The sequence below is a fragment of the Nannobrachium achirus genome, assembly GCF_963921795.1.
Source record: "Nannobrachium achirus genome assembly, chromosome: 2".
NCBI lineage: Eukaryota > Metazoa > Chordata > Actinopteri > Myctophiformes > Myctophidae > Nannobrachium > Nannobrachium achirus.
The window spans coordinates 47,196,033-47,216,344 of record NC_137811.1 but is presented as its reverse complement, the minus strand read 5'-3'; the positions used below and the strand labels follow the sequence as shown (position 1 = coordinate 47,216,344).

Sequence of the window (20,312 nt, the reverse complement as noted above, 5' to 3'; positions counted from 1 at the left end):
GCATGTTTGATGAATCATACCACACTAACAATAAAGCATGGAAATGAAATTATGGGGGATTATATTGTGTCACGCAAACATGCTGACTGTCATTTTTATACATGTTGCATTCCACAACAGCTCAAAAGGTTTAATCCTAAATCAACCTTTTTGGGGGCTTTCCATTCAAAGATTCAGTCTGTAAAAATGATGTTGTTTTGCTAATGGAAGAGATTAGTTACATCAAGTGCTGTCAATCAGTAAGCCAGTAACCAAGATTTTGCCACTTCTTTCAAATGGTTAACCCATTTTGGAACACAGAGTAGTACACAGTAGAGCTACTGTATGTTTGCACTTGTGCCATGGTCTCTTGAGACTGACGGCCACTAAAGTAATGCAAAGTCCATGGAAGTCCCTGAAATCCCTAGCCTGGAAATCAGACAAATATACAAGTGCAAAAAAAAAAAGAAAAAAAGAAAAAAAGAAATTGCCTCGGTAATTAGTCTGGCCCTGCTCGGTTGTGATTGGATTTCACTGACCCTGAAGTTGTGGGGCACCAATCAGGAACCAGTATGCAAATATGGGGTGGGTTTATCACCAGAGGCATATTTTTTTTTATTATCCACCCCTTGGAAATGCAGGTTCCACACAAAGATTCCAGAATGTTATCTATGCAGTGATATGAGTCTGGCCATGCCAGGCTATGAAATCCCCAGTGTATCTTAGAGTACATTTGCACTGCCGACCAATGTAGCCTATCATATTTTACGTCTGACAAACCAGGCTGTATAAGCTTTAATTCTCTAAATAATTCCGCATGGGGGACAGAGGAACAGCATAGCAGCAAAAAGCAAAACGTGAGGTTAAAAGCTGTTATTCTATGACTGCAATAACTATACGTATAGCATCATCCATTCACTGTTCTTTTGGTTTTAAACAAGCTGGTGCTGTACTGAGACCATGCAAGCAGTGAGCCAGCAGTGTAAAGTTAAATGGACTGGACAAAGTGGACATACGTATCAGCATGTCTCACTCACACTTAAGACTCCCTGTGCAGTTTGTAGGCACACTGGAATAATGTACTGCACAAGGGTGCATCTGTTTTAATGGCTTACATTTCCATATCTACTGTACGTGATTACTGATTACAGTACCTTCAAGCTGCTGAGTAAGTTTGAAAGTTTGTGAATATATGTGCCATATAGTGCATTCAAAGTAAATATTATCTCGATCCCACACCTTAAAAAAAGATTCTGCACCATGTCACTTTAGGGGCTCCATAATATTCAACAACGAGGGAATTTGTGTGTGGCTGTGTGTGTGTGTGTGTGTGTGTGTGTGTGTGTGTGTGTGTGTGTGTGTGTGTGTGTGTGTGTGCGCGCAACTCGTGCGAGCGTATGAGTGTGCATGCATGCGTTCAAGTGAATGTTTTCATGTGATAATTTGTTCAAGTGTTTGTGTAGACACCATCAGTGTGTGCAAAAAATAATTATAAATGACAGCGATTCAGATGAAGAGCCAGAGCAGGTTTATTGTTGTATTTGGAGTGCTGTCGGCAATATTTGACAAGAATTCATGATTATTTTGCACAATGCTATTCATTGCGGGGTATGACGACTTAATCAATATTTCATCATTACTGTGTCAATATTATTGTGCCATACTACAGCCTCACATATTGTGTGTGTGTGTGTGTGTGTGTGTGTGTGTGTGTGTGTGTGTGTGTGTGTGTGTGTGTGTGTGTGTGTGTGTGTGTGTGTGTGTGTGTGTGTGCGTGCCCTGGGATCTTTTGGCCATGAAAAGTGTGCCCTTTATTTATCGGGAACACTTAACTGGGTGGTGCATGCATGTGTGTATATTCAAGTACGCTTTTGTGTGAGAACTCAATATGTAGACTATTCATGTTTTAATTATAGACATAATAGACTCCATCAGTGTGTACAAACAATAATTATAAATGAACATGATGAGAGCTGGTTTGTCGTTGTTGGAGTGCTGTCAGCAATATTGGTCAATAATGAATTATTTTGTACAATGGCTTTCATTGCTCTACTTGGGAAAACTGCCTACAGTATGACTCATTCAATCAGACAATGCCGTGTCAACCAGTAGTACTCCAATCCATACAGTCATTTGGAAAACTTTAGTGGCTAGTTACTTTGCAGATTTGGATTATTATTGCAAAACATTTTTCCCTAATGATTACTCACGCCATGAAGACTTGAGTTCAATAATATTTGTCGCATTCCTAAGACAAAAATGTGATAATAGCACATTTACCATTAAAAACAGGGGGTAAATTCATTGTAATCAAATTATTATTATTAGTACTGTCTAAAAATGTGATTTGCACAAAGCAGCCTCCTGGTGGCGCTATAACACGCCCATGTGAAAGCTTTGGGGCAGAGGTTCTGCTCTGGCACCCAGAGAGTGTGCGCTGCCATCGTGCCAACGGTGCCAGAGATTAGCTGTTCACAGACAGAGGGACGGACGGACGGACGGACAGACAGACAGACAGGGTGCAAAACATATAGTCTGGCCATGTCTTTCGGCCTGGCGGAGACGATAATTATAATAACGCGAGAGGAGAAAGGAAGAAAACAAGTGCAGCTTAAATGGTTAAAAAACGTAGGTATCTAGTCCTGTTTTAAAAGGAGGAGGAAACAATATGTACTGGCCAGTTTGGTGCAGGTGCAGCAGAGGTAAAAAAGGTTGTTGCTGTTTTTCTTGGTAATGGTGGTGAATGAATCAGCATTATAAATAAAATATAATTGCTTAAATCCCAAACTTGATGAATGTACAGCGCATAGTAGGGGTTTATGTGTGTGTGTGTGTGTGTGTGTGTGTGTGTGTGTGTGTGTGTGTGTGTGCGTGCGTGCGTGCGTGCGTGCGTGCGTGCGTGCGTGCGTGCGTGCGTGCGTGCGTGCGTGTGTGAATTCAGCCTTGCTTCATTATCTTGTGTTTTTAAAGTTCTGGGGTTATAAACAAAAAAATCTTAGAAATGCTTGAAATATGATGGGCTACAGTCTTTTGATTCAAATGCCTTTGAAAAAAAGAAGAAAAAAAAAGAAAAGAAAAAAAACAGTCCCAGAGGACATAAGCATCAAGTTGATTGAGTAGTCAATAATGTGGTGTTTGAGTGGTTTAATCTATCAACATCACCTAGGTACTTGCTATTTATAGACCCACTAGAGCAGTGGTTTTCAAATGCTGTGCCGAGGCACAGTGGTGTGCCATGAGACAAGTCAGATATGCCATGGGATTTTGTGTCAGTCAAACATTATTACTGCATATACTGTATTCTATAATAACTGTATTCTTAGCTTGATATCTCTCTCTCCTCACGGACATATACGAACGCATGAATGCATGCAAGCACAAACACACGCACACACACACGCTCACAATCACAGACATGCGCACACACGCACACACACACACACACACACACACACACACACACACACACACACACATACGCACGCACGCATGCAAGCACGCACGCACGCACTCTCTCTCTCCCTCCTTTTGCCTCTATTCGTTATAAATATCTGAGTGAGTAAAATGCATTTGGCATTAGTAAAATAAATAAGAAGTTCGTTTATAGAGGCTATTTTGCAAGGATAGGAATATATCTTGAGATTGTGAATTGGAAAACTAGCAAAAGTTTGCAAACCAAGTAGCAGATTAAAAAGCTCACAACGAGTCATATAACATCGCGACACATTTGGAGCTTGTAGATGAGCTATTTTCAGCGCAAGACAGAGTCGTATAGAATACCGGCATAAACATCTAGCGCAGGGGTCTTCAACAGGGGGTCCGGGACCCCTTGGGGGTCCTCAGAGTTACTACAGGGGGTCATTCAAATCTTTGTGTGATAGAAACCTTTTTTCTCCTTCTTTATATTAACCACTTGAACCTTAACGTCCCTATTCTGAGAACTTTAGCCAAAATGGGAGATCTACAAGCTCACAGCGCCTTGTTGTGAGCTTGTAGATCGACTATTCTCGGCAAAGAGGTTTGGTCCATCGACCTTCATTGGAGTGTGCGGTCCCTTCCTGAAAAGAGGCAGTGGGAGTTTGTCTTTCTTATACTTCATCTTGCCTACCAGCACCCCCACCCGGATGTGCACGAGAGCTACCTAATTATTGCGACCGTAGGTCGCATTTACTACCAAAACCTCCACCGGCTGTCTGTGAGTGAGTGAGTGAGTCAGTGAGTCCGTCACACTTTTGCCCTGCTCATATCTCCACAACCGTTGCCCCCATCCATGCCAAATTTTGCACACACACTCCTTGACTGCCAAACTACAACCTCCAAGGACCCCCGGAGCCCCAGGGACCCCCAGGTCCCTGGGGGACCCCCAGATGTAAAAAATGAACAAATGTGCTCACACGTCACACGTCACACTTTTTCCCTGCTTATATCTCCGCACCCGTTGACCCGATCCATGCCAGATTTTACACACACACTCCTTGCCTGCCAAACTACAACCTCCAAGGACCCCCAGAGCCCCAGGGACCCCCAGGTCCCTGGGGGACCCCCAGATGTAAAAAATGACCAAATGTGCAAAAATGACCAAATGACCACCCCAACGGGGCTGCTCACAGGGAATTCCCGGGGACCACCGACTCCTGGTGCTCCAGAACGGATGCAAAAGTGGTGGCGCCCCCAGTGGAGGACCCCCTGCCACTGCAGCGCACATAAAATGCCGTAACTCGGGCTAGGAGCGTCCGGGAGAGCCGGGGCCGGTACCTATTCGTCCGCCAAGGTAACGCGGAGACCCCACCCCTCATTTCTCACATGGCCCTATTCTAGCGCCACCTTCAGGCCGATTTTTAAAACACATTTTTGGACACTGCTCCTACAGTTTTTGCCCTAAAATCACGAATATCACTACACAGCATGTCTACACTCATGTCATCAACATGGATCAGGAAGATTTTGGAAAAACAAATTTTAGCCCTATTTGTGATTAGCCCGATTAGGGAGTCTTACTGGTGTATGTATGTATGTATGTACGTATGTACCGGTATGTATGTATGTATGTATGTATGTATGTATGTATGTACGTATGTACCGGTATGTATGTATGTATGTATGTATGTATGTATGTATGTATGTATGTATGTACAGATGTGCCATTTCAAAACTTCACACGTCCTGCCATTGGCAAGACAGGCGAATGTTCAGGAAAAGAGCAGTAAATACTGAAGAGAGCACATCTGTATGCATGCTGGACCTCCAGAAGGCATTTGATACTGTAAATCATCCAATCCTAATGGATAAGCTGAAGGCCATTGGATTTGATGATACAGCTTTAGGCTGGATGGAGTCCTACCTTGAGGGAAGAGAACAAATGGTCGACATTAACGGAACCATGTCCTCAACCCTCCCAGTAAACTGTGGGGTTCCCCAAGGTAGCATACTAGGGCCTTTATTATTTTTACTTTACATAAATGACATGAGTGCAGCATGTAATTGCAAGTTGTTCCTGTTTGCAGACGACTCAGCACTCAAACGCAGGTTGAGGAGGCTCTCAGTTCTGAACTCACTAAAATAGGAGTTTGGCTCACCGATAACAAACTTTCACTGCATTTAGGTAAAACAGAATCCATTCTCTTTGGGTCAAACCATTCCCTTAGTGGGAGAGATGTAAATGACTTCAGGGTCAGAACAGGTGACGTTGTAATTTCAAGTAAAGAAGAGGTTACATATTTAGGCTGCATCCTTGATAATAAGCTGACAGGAGGAGGCATGGCAACCAGAGTGATTAAAAGAGTAAACCAACGGACAAGATTATTGGGCAGAATCACCTCCTTTGTCAACAAAGATGCTCTCAGGACCTTAGCTGGAGCCATTATTCAGCCCATATTTGACTATGCTTGTACCTCTTGGTACTCTAACATCACAATGTCACAAAAAAAATAGGCTTCAAACCTCTCAAAACAAACTAATTCGACTCATCCTTGGGTTGGGACCCATGACACACCTTTGTGCAGCACATTACAATAGCATAGGATGGCTCAGAGTAGAAGCTAGAGTCAATCAACTGAAATTGGGGCTGACATACAAAATTGTAAATGCATCGCTGCCCTCCATGCCCTCTGTGCCAAATTATCTAATTAATTACCTAAAAAGAGTGAGCAACTCTCACGGTCATAACACTAGAGGGAGCTCGAATAAGGATCTGGTGCCACCCATTTTTAAAACAAATATGGGTAAATTCACCTTCCACAACACTGCCACTCAGGTGTGGAATGTATGTATGTATGTATGGTATGTACAGTATGTATGTATGTATATGTATGGTATGTACAGTATGTATGTATGTATGTATGCATGCATGCATGTATGTATGTATGTATGTATGTATGTATGTATGTATGTATGTATGTATGTATGTATGTATGTATGTATGGTATGTACAGTATGTATGTATGTATGTATGTATGTATGTATGTATGTATGTATGTATGTATGGTATGTACAGTATGTATGTATGTATGTATGTACGTACGTACGTACGTACGTACGTACGTACGTACGTATGTATGTATGTATGTATGTATGTATGTACAGTATGTATGTATGTATGTATGTATGTATGTATGTATGTATGTATGTATGTATGTACGTACGTACAGCATGTATGTATGTATGTATGTATGTATGTATGTATGTATGTATGTATGTATGTATGTATGTATGTATGTACAGTATGTCACCACCTACAGTATGGTGCTGCACACCTAGAATGCAGCACACAAGATACAAAAGTTCAAAATAGACTTTCTCTGCTTTCTGGCTTGATGCTGACACAGAGAAAATGGCATCTGATCACATCTGTGACTGTAACGAAATGGAATTTCAAGGGCTAATCTCAAGGAGTAGATCAAATTAGGCTACGGAACATGATTAGTGGTAGATTACTCAGATGCCTTTGTGCATTAGCTGTTAGCTTGCATCACTGACCCCAATGTCACACTAGTATGTCACAGAGCCAGAGTGAGCGTCTGACGCAGTGGGACTGAAGATGATACCAATCATCCTCTCATTTAGAACAGGCGACTTCAACATTATTTAGCCTATGAAGTAGTGACCCCCTAATACATACATGTATATATATATTATATACAATTGTGTAGCAGTTTTAGATTCATACACTTTGGTGTAAATGAATGTTGTTTGTCTACACATTATCTTTTCTATTAACAGTAATATGTTGGATTCATTTTGTATTTTCAGACATTTATCCACTTAATACCCTCAATACCTTGTGAAATTGACCTTTGGCTCTGTACTTGGTCTGATCTTTCACCCTCTATATCAAACTTCTTTTTGGGGGTTGCCATGGCAATCAAGTGGCTCATTTGGGCCGCAGCCAGAGCCTTTTCTGGCAGTTCTGGACAACCGCCTATCCACGTTACAAGTACGTAAACTTGGTTACATCTGATCTAAAATGCATATTTTACATATATAATACCAAAATACTTTTATCTAATCCAAGTAACAGTAATAGTCAGTGTTGCATTGGTCCGGTCACACGTGTACATGCCGTCCCGTATCTTTTCTGACCAGTGTCACGCCTCTCACACGCACAGGCATGCATCGATTCAAAATAACACCCAGATACACACCTGGACAACGTTTAGTGTCACAGCAGGGTGATTTAACAAAGCGATGAGCCTATATGCATATCAATAAACCATTGTCTGAAACTCTTAACTCCTGTAATGTAGGTGTTAAGAGACGTGCGCGTGACGTCATTAAAACCGCATCCCCCCCAAATACTAATGCAACACTGGTAAATGTCACAAAAGAAATCTGTCTCCAGTCACTGAAATAAATATTACATGAAATAACGTCGTTGTCGGGTGGAAACCTTGTATGTCCAAAACCGTTTGTTTTGTATTTATCATTTTTAAAATGATTAAAAGTAGTGAAAACAGCCGATCTACAAGCACACAACGCCTCACGGTTGTGTGCTTGTAGATCTGCTGTTTTCACTACTTTTGTGCGATGACCTTGTATCGGCCTTGGATAGAAACCTCGTATCTCCAAGTTTCAAATTTGTAGATTTTTTCGCAAAGCAAAGCCCTGCTTCATCATACAAGGCCGTCGCACTAAAGTAGTGAAAACAGCAGATCTACAAGCACACAACGCCTCGCGGTGCGAGGCGTTGTGTGCTTGTACATCGGCTGTTTTCACTAGTTTAAATCATTTTTAAAATGATAAATGCAAAACAAACGGTTTTGGACATACAAGGTGTCCACCCGACAATGACGATATATAACTCATGTAATTCACCATTTGCTAAGTCCCGCCCGTTGTCCCGCCCCTCTTCACAACTATTGGTTGCTGTGTCTTGGTGGGACATTCGGTGGGACACTCCATCCACTACCATTTTAATTCAGTTGCTTCGTATTGTTATTCTGTGTGTTCAATTCTAATTTCAAACTTGGTTTCAGTAAAATGGAGCTGCTCAGTGGCAGTATAGTGACTCAGAATGTTTTTAAATGTTTTTATTTCTCAAAAAATTATGTTTTAGCAAATTCAACCTAAAAAAGGCGGAACCAGGGCGGGACAAGGCAGATAGAGCCTGCTGGTTGGTCAGTCAGGGACCAACCAGAAGGCTAACAAAGGGTGAATTGGCCCACTGGCTTGTCACTTGTCATGATCTGAAAAGGCAAATCTTTGAGTAGCAGCAGCAGCGCTATAGAGAGATCTCTCTCTATAACGCGCAATGAGGGCCTCTCCAACTCTTTTTCCCGGGCTGAATCAGGGGCCCAGCACGTCCCTGATACCGTACGTCCCAGATTCGGAGGCGGCATCTACCCTTTTACCGTATGTCTATGGGTACATAGGTCGCGGAACCTCTCCTCATTACTACCCCGAACCAGAGAGGACATGTAATTTGATCTGCTCGGTTCCCATGGGCCAAATGGTATTCCATAATGAGATGCGTTGCCTTGCTACCTACAGTACATGTGTTAAAGTGAGTCAGTGTCAGATAATTGGATCCAATCTCTCCTGGATTCAAATGAAGCAAAACACTGTTCTCTTCAGAGACCAGGAAGTGTTACCTCCTGTGCAGAAGACAAAATGTACTTGGATGGTGTGTGATAAGAGTCTGCAATGCTACGAGTTGTATGGCATCATGCTTAATCTACTGTCTGTATGCATGTGTGAGGTGACATCGCACCCTTCCCTCCCTCCCAAAGCAACTCTGAGAAAGAGAACATCCATGTATGACTAATGACTCTCTGCACAAAAATCAGACAAGGCACTGTCAAACAAAATTCACACTAAACATGTGTTTACATGCACACTAACACCATGATTATAAAATAATCAGATTATGGCAATAGTATGATTGAAGCGTTTACATGCATAATAACAGTGTGATTACAGCACTACCCAGTGTTTGTTTCCATGTTTTACTGCCTAAAAAGTAATGTTCCTGGCACTTGATTACCCATTGAACTGTGTATCATCTCTACCAGTGCTGGGCAAGCTACTTTGTAAGTGTAGTGAACTAAACTACTAGTTGCTCTACTTTAAATGAAGCTTCAATGCACCCATTTGTGGCATTAAGATTCTTCCAGATGACACTGTTCCCCGTATGGCAATACTTCCAACAATCCAACAAGAACAAGCATCTGCATATCACAGCCAAAATACCCTGTGACCCCTCTACAAGCACAAACAGAGATTTGCCCTGTTGACCACAATTAGCAAATAGACAGAACACAAGGAAATTGCATTACTGTTGGCAGCTACAGTAACACCACTGATACAGTATCATACAGCCAGGTAATGTTGCTATAGAGATGGATAGGGCTGGCGGTGCCAATATTTACTAGAGGGCTTCACGGTCCTTGGCAGTGGCCTGTCTTTCCTGCCATGCCGCCGTGCCTGCCAACTGGGCAGCAATCTGTCTCCCTTAATGCAACATGCAGTAGCTGTGGTCCCCGTGCACACTTAATATGGAACTACAACTACTGTTATGTTGCATTAGGGAGACAGATGCTCTGTATAATATGTATGATACTGTCTTAGAGATTTGGGATACAAGATACTCTTTGCAAAACCTTCATCGGTTGTTGGAAGGCTTAAAAAAGACTTAACCGCTAAAAAAAATGTGCCCTTGAACCTAGGCTATCTCTCTCCCGTTTCCCCTGCCTTTTGTGGCTGAAGTGGATTTAATAGCCTAAATCTGGGATTACAGCTTTCAATTGCATTCCCATGCTCAGTCTAATGGCTTGCACTCAACACGTTCTGCAACTATAATGTTGAAATGGTACTGTCTACATCTTAAAACCTTTTAAAGGTCCTACACCATGCATTTAAAAATAATTTATATAACACTGTTTGTGTCCCAAAAACGTTTTTGAAAAGGTTTGAGGCTAAATTACCACTCCTGAATACAGAGCCCCTGTCATTTCTGCCTGGCTTTCAGAGCATTTTCAGCTGCAGTACCACCTTGTCCTGAGTGGGAGGACTGCGCTATTGAGCCAGTTTTGGCCCCACACTCCTCCCCACCTCCTGCTCAGCAGGCCTGCCCACCCCTCCCCAACCCTCTCCCAGCTCCTCCTGCCTCCTTCTCAGGCCTGCCCACCCCTCCCCAACCCTCTCCCAGCTCCTCCTGCCTCCTTCTCAGGCCTTGTGACATCACAAATCTGACCTTTCACAATCAGGACCGTTCTGAGACATGCTAACATAGATCTGCCCATAAACTGAGAAAGACACAATGGTCAGAAATAGGACTTTGTGAGGATAGAAGTTGCTGGTGGGACACCAAGAAAATACATAAAAATTGGAAAAATGAAAATTCATGGTGTAGTCCCTTTAACACTTTGAGTGCCAGCCCCCCCTGCCCCCCGTCCCTTACCAGTGCCACCATTAGGTCCCATTCATTTCTGCCCCAATTCCAGGGAATAAATTGGAAATGATCCGATATTCACATCGGAACAAAAATGGGAGGTTTGGTAAAAGAGGATTTTTTTTTTTACCAAAAAATTTTTGGAGTGATTTCGGTGAGCGGTTTTGGAGATAGGTGCTCGAGAGTGCGCACTGCGCAAACCAGTCAATAACCTCAGAAATCTAGATTCTGAGATATTTGAGTTCAAAGAAAAAAAACTTTAGGAAGCCATAGCAACAAATTGGTAAATGGTAACGGAACACAAGTACCCTTGACAGAAAGAATGACATGCCTACTTTCATTATGTGCAAAAAAAGTTAAAAAAAATATTGTACCATCGTCTAGTTTCAAGGGGGCAAAGTGAAAAAGTATGAAATGACTCAGAAGGTAGAAATTGCCTTACATTTTGATAGAACTATGCACTGTGAATTCACTGTGTTTTTACCTGGTCTAGAAGGTCAGGAAGACAAAAAGTCAGAAAAGCGATGTCAACCTTTTATTTTATGGCAACATCGAACCCTAACCCTGGTGAGTACCTCACACATCCAGCATGAACATATTTATGTTCAACAATATTTACAAATATTTCCAAAAAAAAAGAAATCACAAATATGACTTCACAAAAATAAAATATAACTGGATAAAAGTAAAATAAAATAAATGTGCAGCAAGTAAAGAATAAATAAAATAATATAAAAGTCAGTACTGTACTGTACTGTATTCTCAAAAAAAGGCATTCAACAAGCCAACATTCAGGAGTCAAAGGCACCACAAATAAAGGTCAAAGATGGTACTGTTCACCGTGTGTGTGTGTGTGTGTGTGTGTGTGTGTGTGTGTGTGTGTGTGTGTGTGTGTGTGTGTGTGTGTGTGTGTGTGTGTGTGTGTGTGTGTGTTGTATGTGTGTGTGTGCGCCTCAGGTACCTCAAAATGGCCTGGTACCTGTTTCTTGCCATTGTTCTGGGAAAGTACGGCATGCAATGACAGGGTTTTGACCAGTGCATGGCAATCTCCGCCTTGTGAACGATAGCTGTGAGGAAGAGAAGTCCCAGAAAGTTCTTCAGCTCCCCTAGAGTGACATTGGTCCAGGCAGCGAACCTACAGTGTGTATGACCTATGCCTGACTCCTCCGCTCTCGCCATCTCAGCCATCATACTGTCCTCTCCATCCTTCCTCCATCCAGTCAGACTCCACGGGCCCTGTATATGATAGAAATAAATAAAAAATACTAAATGATCGTGCTTCTGTATAATTTGTATGTTCTTTAGCAAAGGCTGTCGCACAAAAGTAGTGAAAACAGCAGATCTACAAGCACATAACGCCTCGCGGTGCGAGGCGTTGTGTGCTTGTAGATTGCACATACAGTATGAAACAGAGCCGATACCTTTATGTAGGAAAATAATGCTGCTATGTGTACCCTGTATATATATAAAATGTCACAATGCGACATAGCTCTGTAAAATGAACAATGCTGTACCCCCTCCAACTGTATATATGTTCCCCATTTTCAACTGGTTTTTATATTGTATTTGTTATACTTGCTTTGGCAATGTAAACATATGTTTTCTCATGCCAATAAAGCTCCTTTGAATTGAATTGAATTGTATAATGTGGACCCAAAAAAATGCACAAAAAAAAAAAAAAAACAATAGCAGGTCAGGCTTATTGATTGATTGAAGAATGTATTAGAAAGAGGTGGTAAAAAAAAGAACCTAGCCCCACCCTACCCTCCCCTTCTTTGTATATACTGTTTGTTTAGACTTACTGTCTTTTTTTGTTTTTCTTTACATATCTACTGCATAGTACTGTGTTCTATCTGTCTGTCATTCAATGTTATATGAGATACTTCAATGGTTTCCACTTTCCAGTGGAAATAAGCTTAGTCTTTTCATGGATCTCCTTTTAGTAGACCTTGTACCAGTGAACTGTACCGTCATGAAACTGTACCTTTTCCTATGCAAACTTCTAATAAAGTCTTCAATCAATCAATCAAAGTAGGCTACAGATGCATGGCTCATTTCAACAGGAACCACACTTTATGCAGCTCATACAGTGGTGTGTTCTAGACTCATATTTTATTGTTAGTTACTAGTTAGTGCCTAAAAAGGAGATCGGCTGTTGTTGTAGATCGGCTGTTTTCACTAGTCTAAATAATTTCAAATGATAAATGCAAAACGAGCGGTTTTGGACATAAAAAGTTTTCACTCCCTCCATCACGGAGGTATAGAGGCCGACGCCGAGCGGCGCCATGCCCAGGAGGGTCTCCCAAATCGGGCTTGAGTTGTGGAGGGTGGTCGCTAGTGCTTTGGAGGTTCCAGGGCGAGCGCCCCCACCCCGGGGCTCGCGATCAAACCTTTTGGGAACCACTGTTCTATACTAGGCTGTGATGTGATGTCCTTGGCTCATTATCGCCAAAATAAACAATGTTCTACTTCTAACGTGAGTGGCACGTAGTATGCAGTGAAGAATATAGCCTAAAATCAGCGTTTCTGAATGTCGACTTTACAATGAAATGGATGCTTCTCTCGTTTGGGTCGGGACCCATTTGTGAGTCGCGGAGACAGTTTTATGGTTTATGGGCCATATATTTCATACATTTTGATACATTATACAGCACTTATCTCATATAACATTGAAAGACAGACGTATAACAAAGTGAAACGTAAAGAACATACCGCAGCACAGCTCAGCAGTGCATCCTACAGGGCGCGCGGAGAAACCGTAGCAATCGGTGGTCTGTCCCTGGCAGCATGCATGCCTCGCCGTAGAAGGAGCCCTTCTGGCCGCCAGAACCAAAATCGAGGCCGTGGATGTACCAGCGGAGGTCCTCGCTGATGAACCGATCGCCCGTAGAAGGAGCTCTTCTGGCCGCCAGAACCAAAATCGAGGCCGTGGATGTACCAGCGGAGGTCCTCGCTGATGAACCGATCGCCCGTAGAAGGAGCTCTTCTGGCCGCCAGAACCAAAATCGAGGCCGTGGATGTTCCAGCCGAGGCCTTCGCTGATGAACCGATCGCCCGTAGAAGGAGCTTTTCTGGCCGCCAGAACCAAAATCGAGGCCGTGGCCCGTGGGTGTAGCAGCCGAGTACCTCCGTGATATCTCTATCTCTCTAAATAATACTAAATCTAATGATTTTATAACTAATTCTAGCTCATTCTCTCAATATATCTCTCTCTCCCTCTGATTGCTGTGTCCGGTACGGTAAAAGTCACTGAACTCTTTGAGACTCTTGTTTCTGGGGGGAACCGGCCAACCAGCATGCTTGAATTTGGTCACATAAGCGTGTGATGTCATGCAGGGGCGTCAATTGGGTATGGCAGGGGTATGCAGCTGCCATACCTTGACAGGGGGAAATAATAAAAATGTACTTTTCATCGTGCCTGTTGCTAAGGTATGGCAACATGACTGGTGTCTTCACCAGACACCAGTCATGTTGCCATACCTTAGCTTGTTCTGAACTGACGCCACTGAATTGTCATGCATGACGACCGTCCCATCGTCCAAAAGGGCTGTATCTTGGTTACCGCATAGATCCAACACTGTACTACTGTAATATGAAAAAAAAGCATCTGGCGTCATATGACGCCAATATTATTTTCTGGCATCATTGCCAAGGTCGTGTCGGACGTCATATGACGCCCTGGCACTGAAAGTGTTAAAGAACAGGTATTCCAAACCCCATTTTTAGTTTGACTTTCTTGCCTGAAAGTGTGACACAACGTTGAAAAACTAAAAATTAGATTCTGTCCTTTTTTTTCTCTCTCTCAGTTAAAAAGTATCAGTTTTGTCAATCTGCCAGTTGTATTAACCTGACTGAATGAATGGATGGGGAAAGAAGAGTGAATTTAGCTATACTCGCAAATGGGGTGACATTGTAGTCATAAACCATAGCAAACGATGAATAGCAATGCAATAGATGAGCAAAATTAGTGAATGACAAAAATGTCAGATTTAGCTATGGCTTGCCATCCAAATCACTTCAATGCCCCCCAGCCCGTCCACAAAACTGTCTTTATCAGGAACATCCTCTAACAGTACCAGTCTGGCTGACTTACTAGCAAAACAATGCTGGCAGGCAAGCTGAACTGATGCACAGGAGGAGATGGGCTGATAGTGACCTTGTCACATCCTCCCCCAGGCAGCCCAGATGCCAGTACAACCACCATGCTACACATGAAAGAACTGTGGGATGGAAGCGAATGTGAATGCAAAGTAATGGCAGCAGAGTGCAATGAGTGCAACATAGACTAATGCAAACGTACAGCGGTAGGAAATACAGGAAAAATATACAGGAGCTCAGTTAGAACTAATAAACAGAATGTTTATTATCTGATTATGGATATTGTTACTTACTTAAAGCTCCCAAAGTCACCCTGACCAACCACAACCACAAGAGCTTCAGAAACGCAACAATTCTGAGAGAACAGAGCAAGGCACGGCGGGGGTTAAACCCTATACTTAAAATAGACGTGAGTTGTGACTGTACTTGGTATGCTCTTTCTTCACTCTACACCAAATCTCTTTGCCAAAAATATCAGATCTACAAGCACTTTTTGGTGAATGTTCCCCCAAAAATATGAAGACTGGTGTTCAAGTCAAATATACAGTAAGTTAAGCATTACCTGTACCCAGTCTGTCTGTGTCCCTTTTATGCCAATATGGAGATCTCTGTATCTTTCTGTCCTTTAATGTCCATGGAGATCAATTACTGTATGTCATCAGTATACGTATTCCCATACTGTAGTGTAAAGCAGTGGTTCTCAATCTGTGGGTCGGGACCCCCAGGGGGGTCCCCAAATTATTTTGGGGGGTCCCCAGATGATTAAAGGTATTCAGTGATAATAATGAAAGTGGCCGGGGGTCATCTTGTCACAGCGTGCAAATGTTTAGTTTTTTATAGATTTTCTATACCATTATAATGTTCTCGTTTTGATCATTAGACCCAATTAAATCACTGAATATCGGTAGGCCTACAACTCCAGCTTCAGGATATGTATGATACTGATTTACTACGAGACTGTGGCATTTTATGAGTTCAGTAGTTTACAATCTTCTTATTTCAGAGCAACTGTGGTTCTCAAAACTTTTATTTTGACCATCATAACTAAACATCATAACATAACTACTGCCATACTCTACCCTGATTGGTCGAGGACTGGCTGGCTACCTCTGAAAACCGAATCTAGCTATGCTCGTAACACGGGCCATGGTGGAAGTCCTTATATGGTCAGCACACATTCTAGTGAGGAGAATGAATGGAAAATGTACCAATTATATTTGTATTTGAATGAAATACAATCACTGAATATACCTTTAACTTGATGTGTAATATTGTTTTCTCACTCAACAGTAAACAAATCAACATAAAGTTTAAGTGTATAGGGGGTATCTGCACATTTCTAAAGTGACAGTTTAAGGACTTTTTAATACCTCTAAGAAGTCAAATTTAACATTGGCCAAATTGTCAAATATTAGAGGCAGAAAATGTGAAAATAGCATGTAGATCTGCTATTTTCACAATAGACGTGTTATACAAAATGTAATTCCTCAACTCTTAGTGCTCGTAGAGTGGGGGTCCCCAGTTAAAATATGATTATTTTGGTGGTCGCGGCCTGAAAAGATATGCCCAGGATAGATACACTCACTCATGCACGCACACACCCACACACCCATGTAGAGATTTCACACATTTATAGCAGAATGATTAGGATTTAGACATGGCTTTAGTGGCTTTGACTGTAAAATGAAGCCCTTTTTTTGTTGGATTCATTCACGGCAGTGGTGAGAATTAAGACTGATTGATTTTAAAGCAATGTGGTGGCTTCCTGATAGCGTCCTTCCCTTTTCTGTTTTGTTTAGAGTCAGCTTCCGTAGCATTAGGCCAACTGCCGGAACAGTTTGTTCAAGGACCTGTAATAACACCGGTGGAAAGATGGTGACCTTTTCAGGAGACTTTTTTTTTAAAATACATTAGAATTTCTATCGCTCATCCGCTGCCGTAAATTGGTTTTAGTTGAAAGGTCGCATTTGTTTGTTTTCTAAAAATACAATCCTGTGCTGTGGAAATTACCGGAAATATTCATTGGCTGAGCCGGATGGGAGCACATTAACCTTTCATAAAAGAAAATCTACTACCTGATTTGATGGAAAGCCATGAAAGGCACCGAAAACGTGGGTGAGGCCGGGTGTGTGTGTATGTTTTGATTGTGTGCACACTCTATGCAGAATACGTGTATACATGTAGATTATGTACAACATACATGCATGCAAGTTAGTGTTTCAGTGTCTGTGCTACTGTAAATCTTGGTGAATGACAGAAGGTGTGTGTGTGTGTGTGTGTGTGTGTGTGTGTGTGTGTGTGTGTGTGTGTGTGTGTGTGTGTGTGTGTGGGCCCTGGGTAGAAGGATTCACTGCGGGCCCCCCATGAATGTTCTTCATAGGGAGAGGGGGTTTAACTATGCTTCAACTATTGAAAAATAGCAGATATACAAGCTCACAGCGCGGCACTCTGCGAGCTTGTAGATCTGTTATTTTTGAAAAATCGTGTTTTTTTTTTTGGGTCAGTGGTGCTCCAACTTTTTCATGTGAAGGACCCCCAAAATGATATGTATTTGGCCACGGAACCCCATCTCAAAATATTTATTTCCAGGGAACCCCCCAGAAGCAAAATTTGAGTTACAAACGTTCGCTTAAAAAAATACATAATATTAAAAGATTTACACACATCAAAAATAGCAGATCTACAAGCTCGCAGCACGGCACTCGGTGCCGCGCTGTGAGCTTGTATATCTGCTATTTTATAATAGCTAAAGTATAAAAGAATGAAGGCCCCTCCACCTTGGGCCCTAGTAACTCAGTCCCACTTTCCCCCCCCCTTGTGTGCGTGTGTGTGTGTGTGTGTGTGTGTGTGTGTGTGTGTGTGTGTGTGTGTGTGTGTGTGTGTGTGTGTGTGTGTGTGTGTGTGTGTGCGTGTGCGTGCATGCCTGCTTCTGTGTGTCACAAAGACCTGTTGACCTCACCTGCCAGACCACCGGCTCCATGCGGTCAGCGCTGGTCGACAGGCAGACACTCAGCACAATGGTGTGAGAGCAGGAGGTCACGACGCTGGCGATGATGGCGTCTCGCATGGAGAAGGGCAGCATAGTGTACACCACAAACACAATGAACAGGAAGAATGACACCTGTGAGGGGGAGGCAGGGAGAGGAGGGAGAGAGAGAGAGAGGTTTGTTTATTTGACACACTCTCATACATGTGCAATGAAATGTTGGTGTGACAGACTGTGCTAACAATGTCCACTATATATATATATATATATATATATATATATATATATATATATATATATGTTACAGTACGTTTGGGTAACTCAGTACGTTCATTGTAAGAGCGCTTGTTTTGTCGTTCACCACCAGATGGCGACGACCATTCACTAGTGAAGGCGCTGACGTCACTCGTTTGCGACTCTCTTTCTTTATTTACTAGCCTAGCTCGGCAGTGTTTAGCCATTAGCTTACTATGAGCTAGGGAGCGCTCCATTGTAGTCACTTGGACAGGGCGTTTATTGTGGGCTTGCCCAGGCCTTACGGCCTGGGCATAAATATAACGATTGCATTCACCACGGCTTCGTAACTCGCGCGGCCGGCGGCTCTTCGCGGCCACTCGCGCCTGCGGCGCTCGGGGGCGAAGAGCAGGACCAAGGTCCGCTGGACTTCGCGCCGCTTGCAATGTCGTGGACAATGGAGCGGCTCCGCCTGGAGGACGTTGTTTTGGCTCAAAGCGACCGCTTGTTCCGCCCCGTGCCGCACGATGAGTGCTCCGTTTCTCGACCATACTGTTTCTCTATCAAACCGTGACATATATATATATATATATATATATATATATATACGTGTATATATATAGGCTATATTGTCGTTGACGGGTGTAAACCTTGTATGTCCAAAACCGTTCAATTTGCATTTATCATTATAAAAAAATATTTAAAATAGTGAAAATAGCTGATCTACAAACACACAACACCTCGCGATCTGCTATTTTCACTAGTTTTGTGCGACAGTCTTGTATGGTGAAGCAGAGCTTTACTTTACAAAAAAAAAATACACATTTGAAATTTGGAGATACAAGGTTTCTGCCCAACAGTGACGACGATATATATATATATATATATATATATATATATATATATATATATTATATACATATACATATATATATATATATATATATATATACTGTATAAAAAGATATGGGTAAAAGTGTGTACAATGTGTAAGTGTAGAAAAAAGGGTTAGAGTTATACTGCATCAATATATAAAGACAATTTACGTTAGGAATTGCATCTTCCCTGGGCTGGGTTAATGAGGTTGACTGCGGTACTGTATAAGGTGCAACCAGGGGAAAATATATGGAAAAATGAATAGAAATTAGCAACCAAGATACACAGAATATGTTGTACAAACATGCAGCAGAAGGATGTCCAAATACTGTACAGTACATACACCAGACATAAATGGAGACAGAGAGAGGGATAACAAGGGATGGAAGTGGCACAGGGTGTGAGTGCTTGAGAGGGAGCTACTGCAGAATCTCAACCACCTGAACCCCAGCATCCCTATTCGCTGGGGAATTTCACCAAAATATAGCAGATTTGCAAGCTTGCAGATTGGCTATTTTTGGTGAAGAGATTTAGTGTTAGGTGAAAAAAGAGCTGGTTTCCAGGCGAACCCCGGTCATCCAAGTAGACAGGATTTAAGCCATTGTAAGATCTGTACAGACAGTGTCTGTGTTGACGTTGCTGCAGGGTAAGGAACCACATGACCTAGTACGTCTGAACACTGCTAACACTGGTCTCTAAAACGCCGTTTATTTATAGCTCCACCAGTGACCTCCTAAAAATAAAATAAAAGGGTTGTGTTGGGTGATGGACCTTAAATAAAACCTGATACAGCATCACAATGTCCCCATTTGGATTCTGAATGGAGACCTGTGCTGTGTGTGGTTCCATCCCTCTACACTCATGTTCATGTATATTTATACACCCATATCGGAATGAAGCAAAAATAAACAACAAAACTGGATAAAAAAACATGTGTTTGTCTGTACTGGCTGTGGAGTCAGGTTCCTCACTGGGAGCAATAAACATCTATTCTATTCGTCCGCATGTCATTACACATGAACATTTTAAATAAATTCCAAATGCTTTACAAAAACGATAAAAGTGACACAATAACACAAAGGAATTAAAAGAATGAAGTAACAAATAGCGTCAATAAACGAAGCAGCGCACATTACAAAAATGCCTTGGTATAAAAAGAAATTTTCAGGAGTGATTTAAAAAATGACACTGACTTGGCTAGCCTTAGATCCTCAAGAATGGCCTTCCAAAACCCTAGCTCCCTGAGTCGCAAAT

The 20,312-nt window shown here is 42.2% G+C and overlaps 1 protein-coding gene across 1 annotated transcript in view; it reads right to left on the bottom strand.

Annotated features, from left to right (window-relative positions):
• Window positions 1-20,312, bottom strand: part of adcy2a (adenylate cyclase 2a) — a gene marked incomplete at its 3' end in the record, with an annotated part of 125,833 nt that overhangs the window by 56,348 nt on the left and 49,173 nt on the right. Inside the window, exon 3 of the mRNA XM_080744651.1 lies at window positions 17,922-18,083. Within this exon, the coding sequence (XP_080600777.1) occupies window positions 17,922-18,083 (162 nt within the window). The remainder of the gene's footprint in view (window positions 1-17,921; window positions 18,084-20,312) is intronic.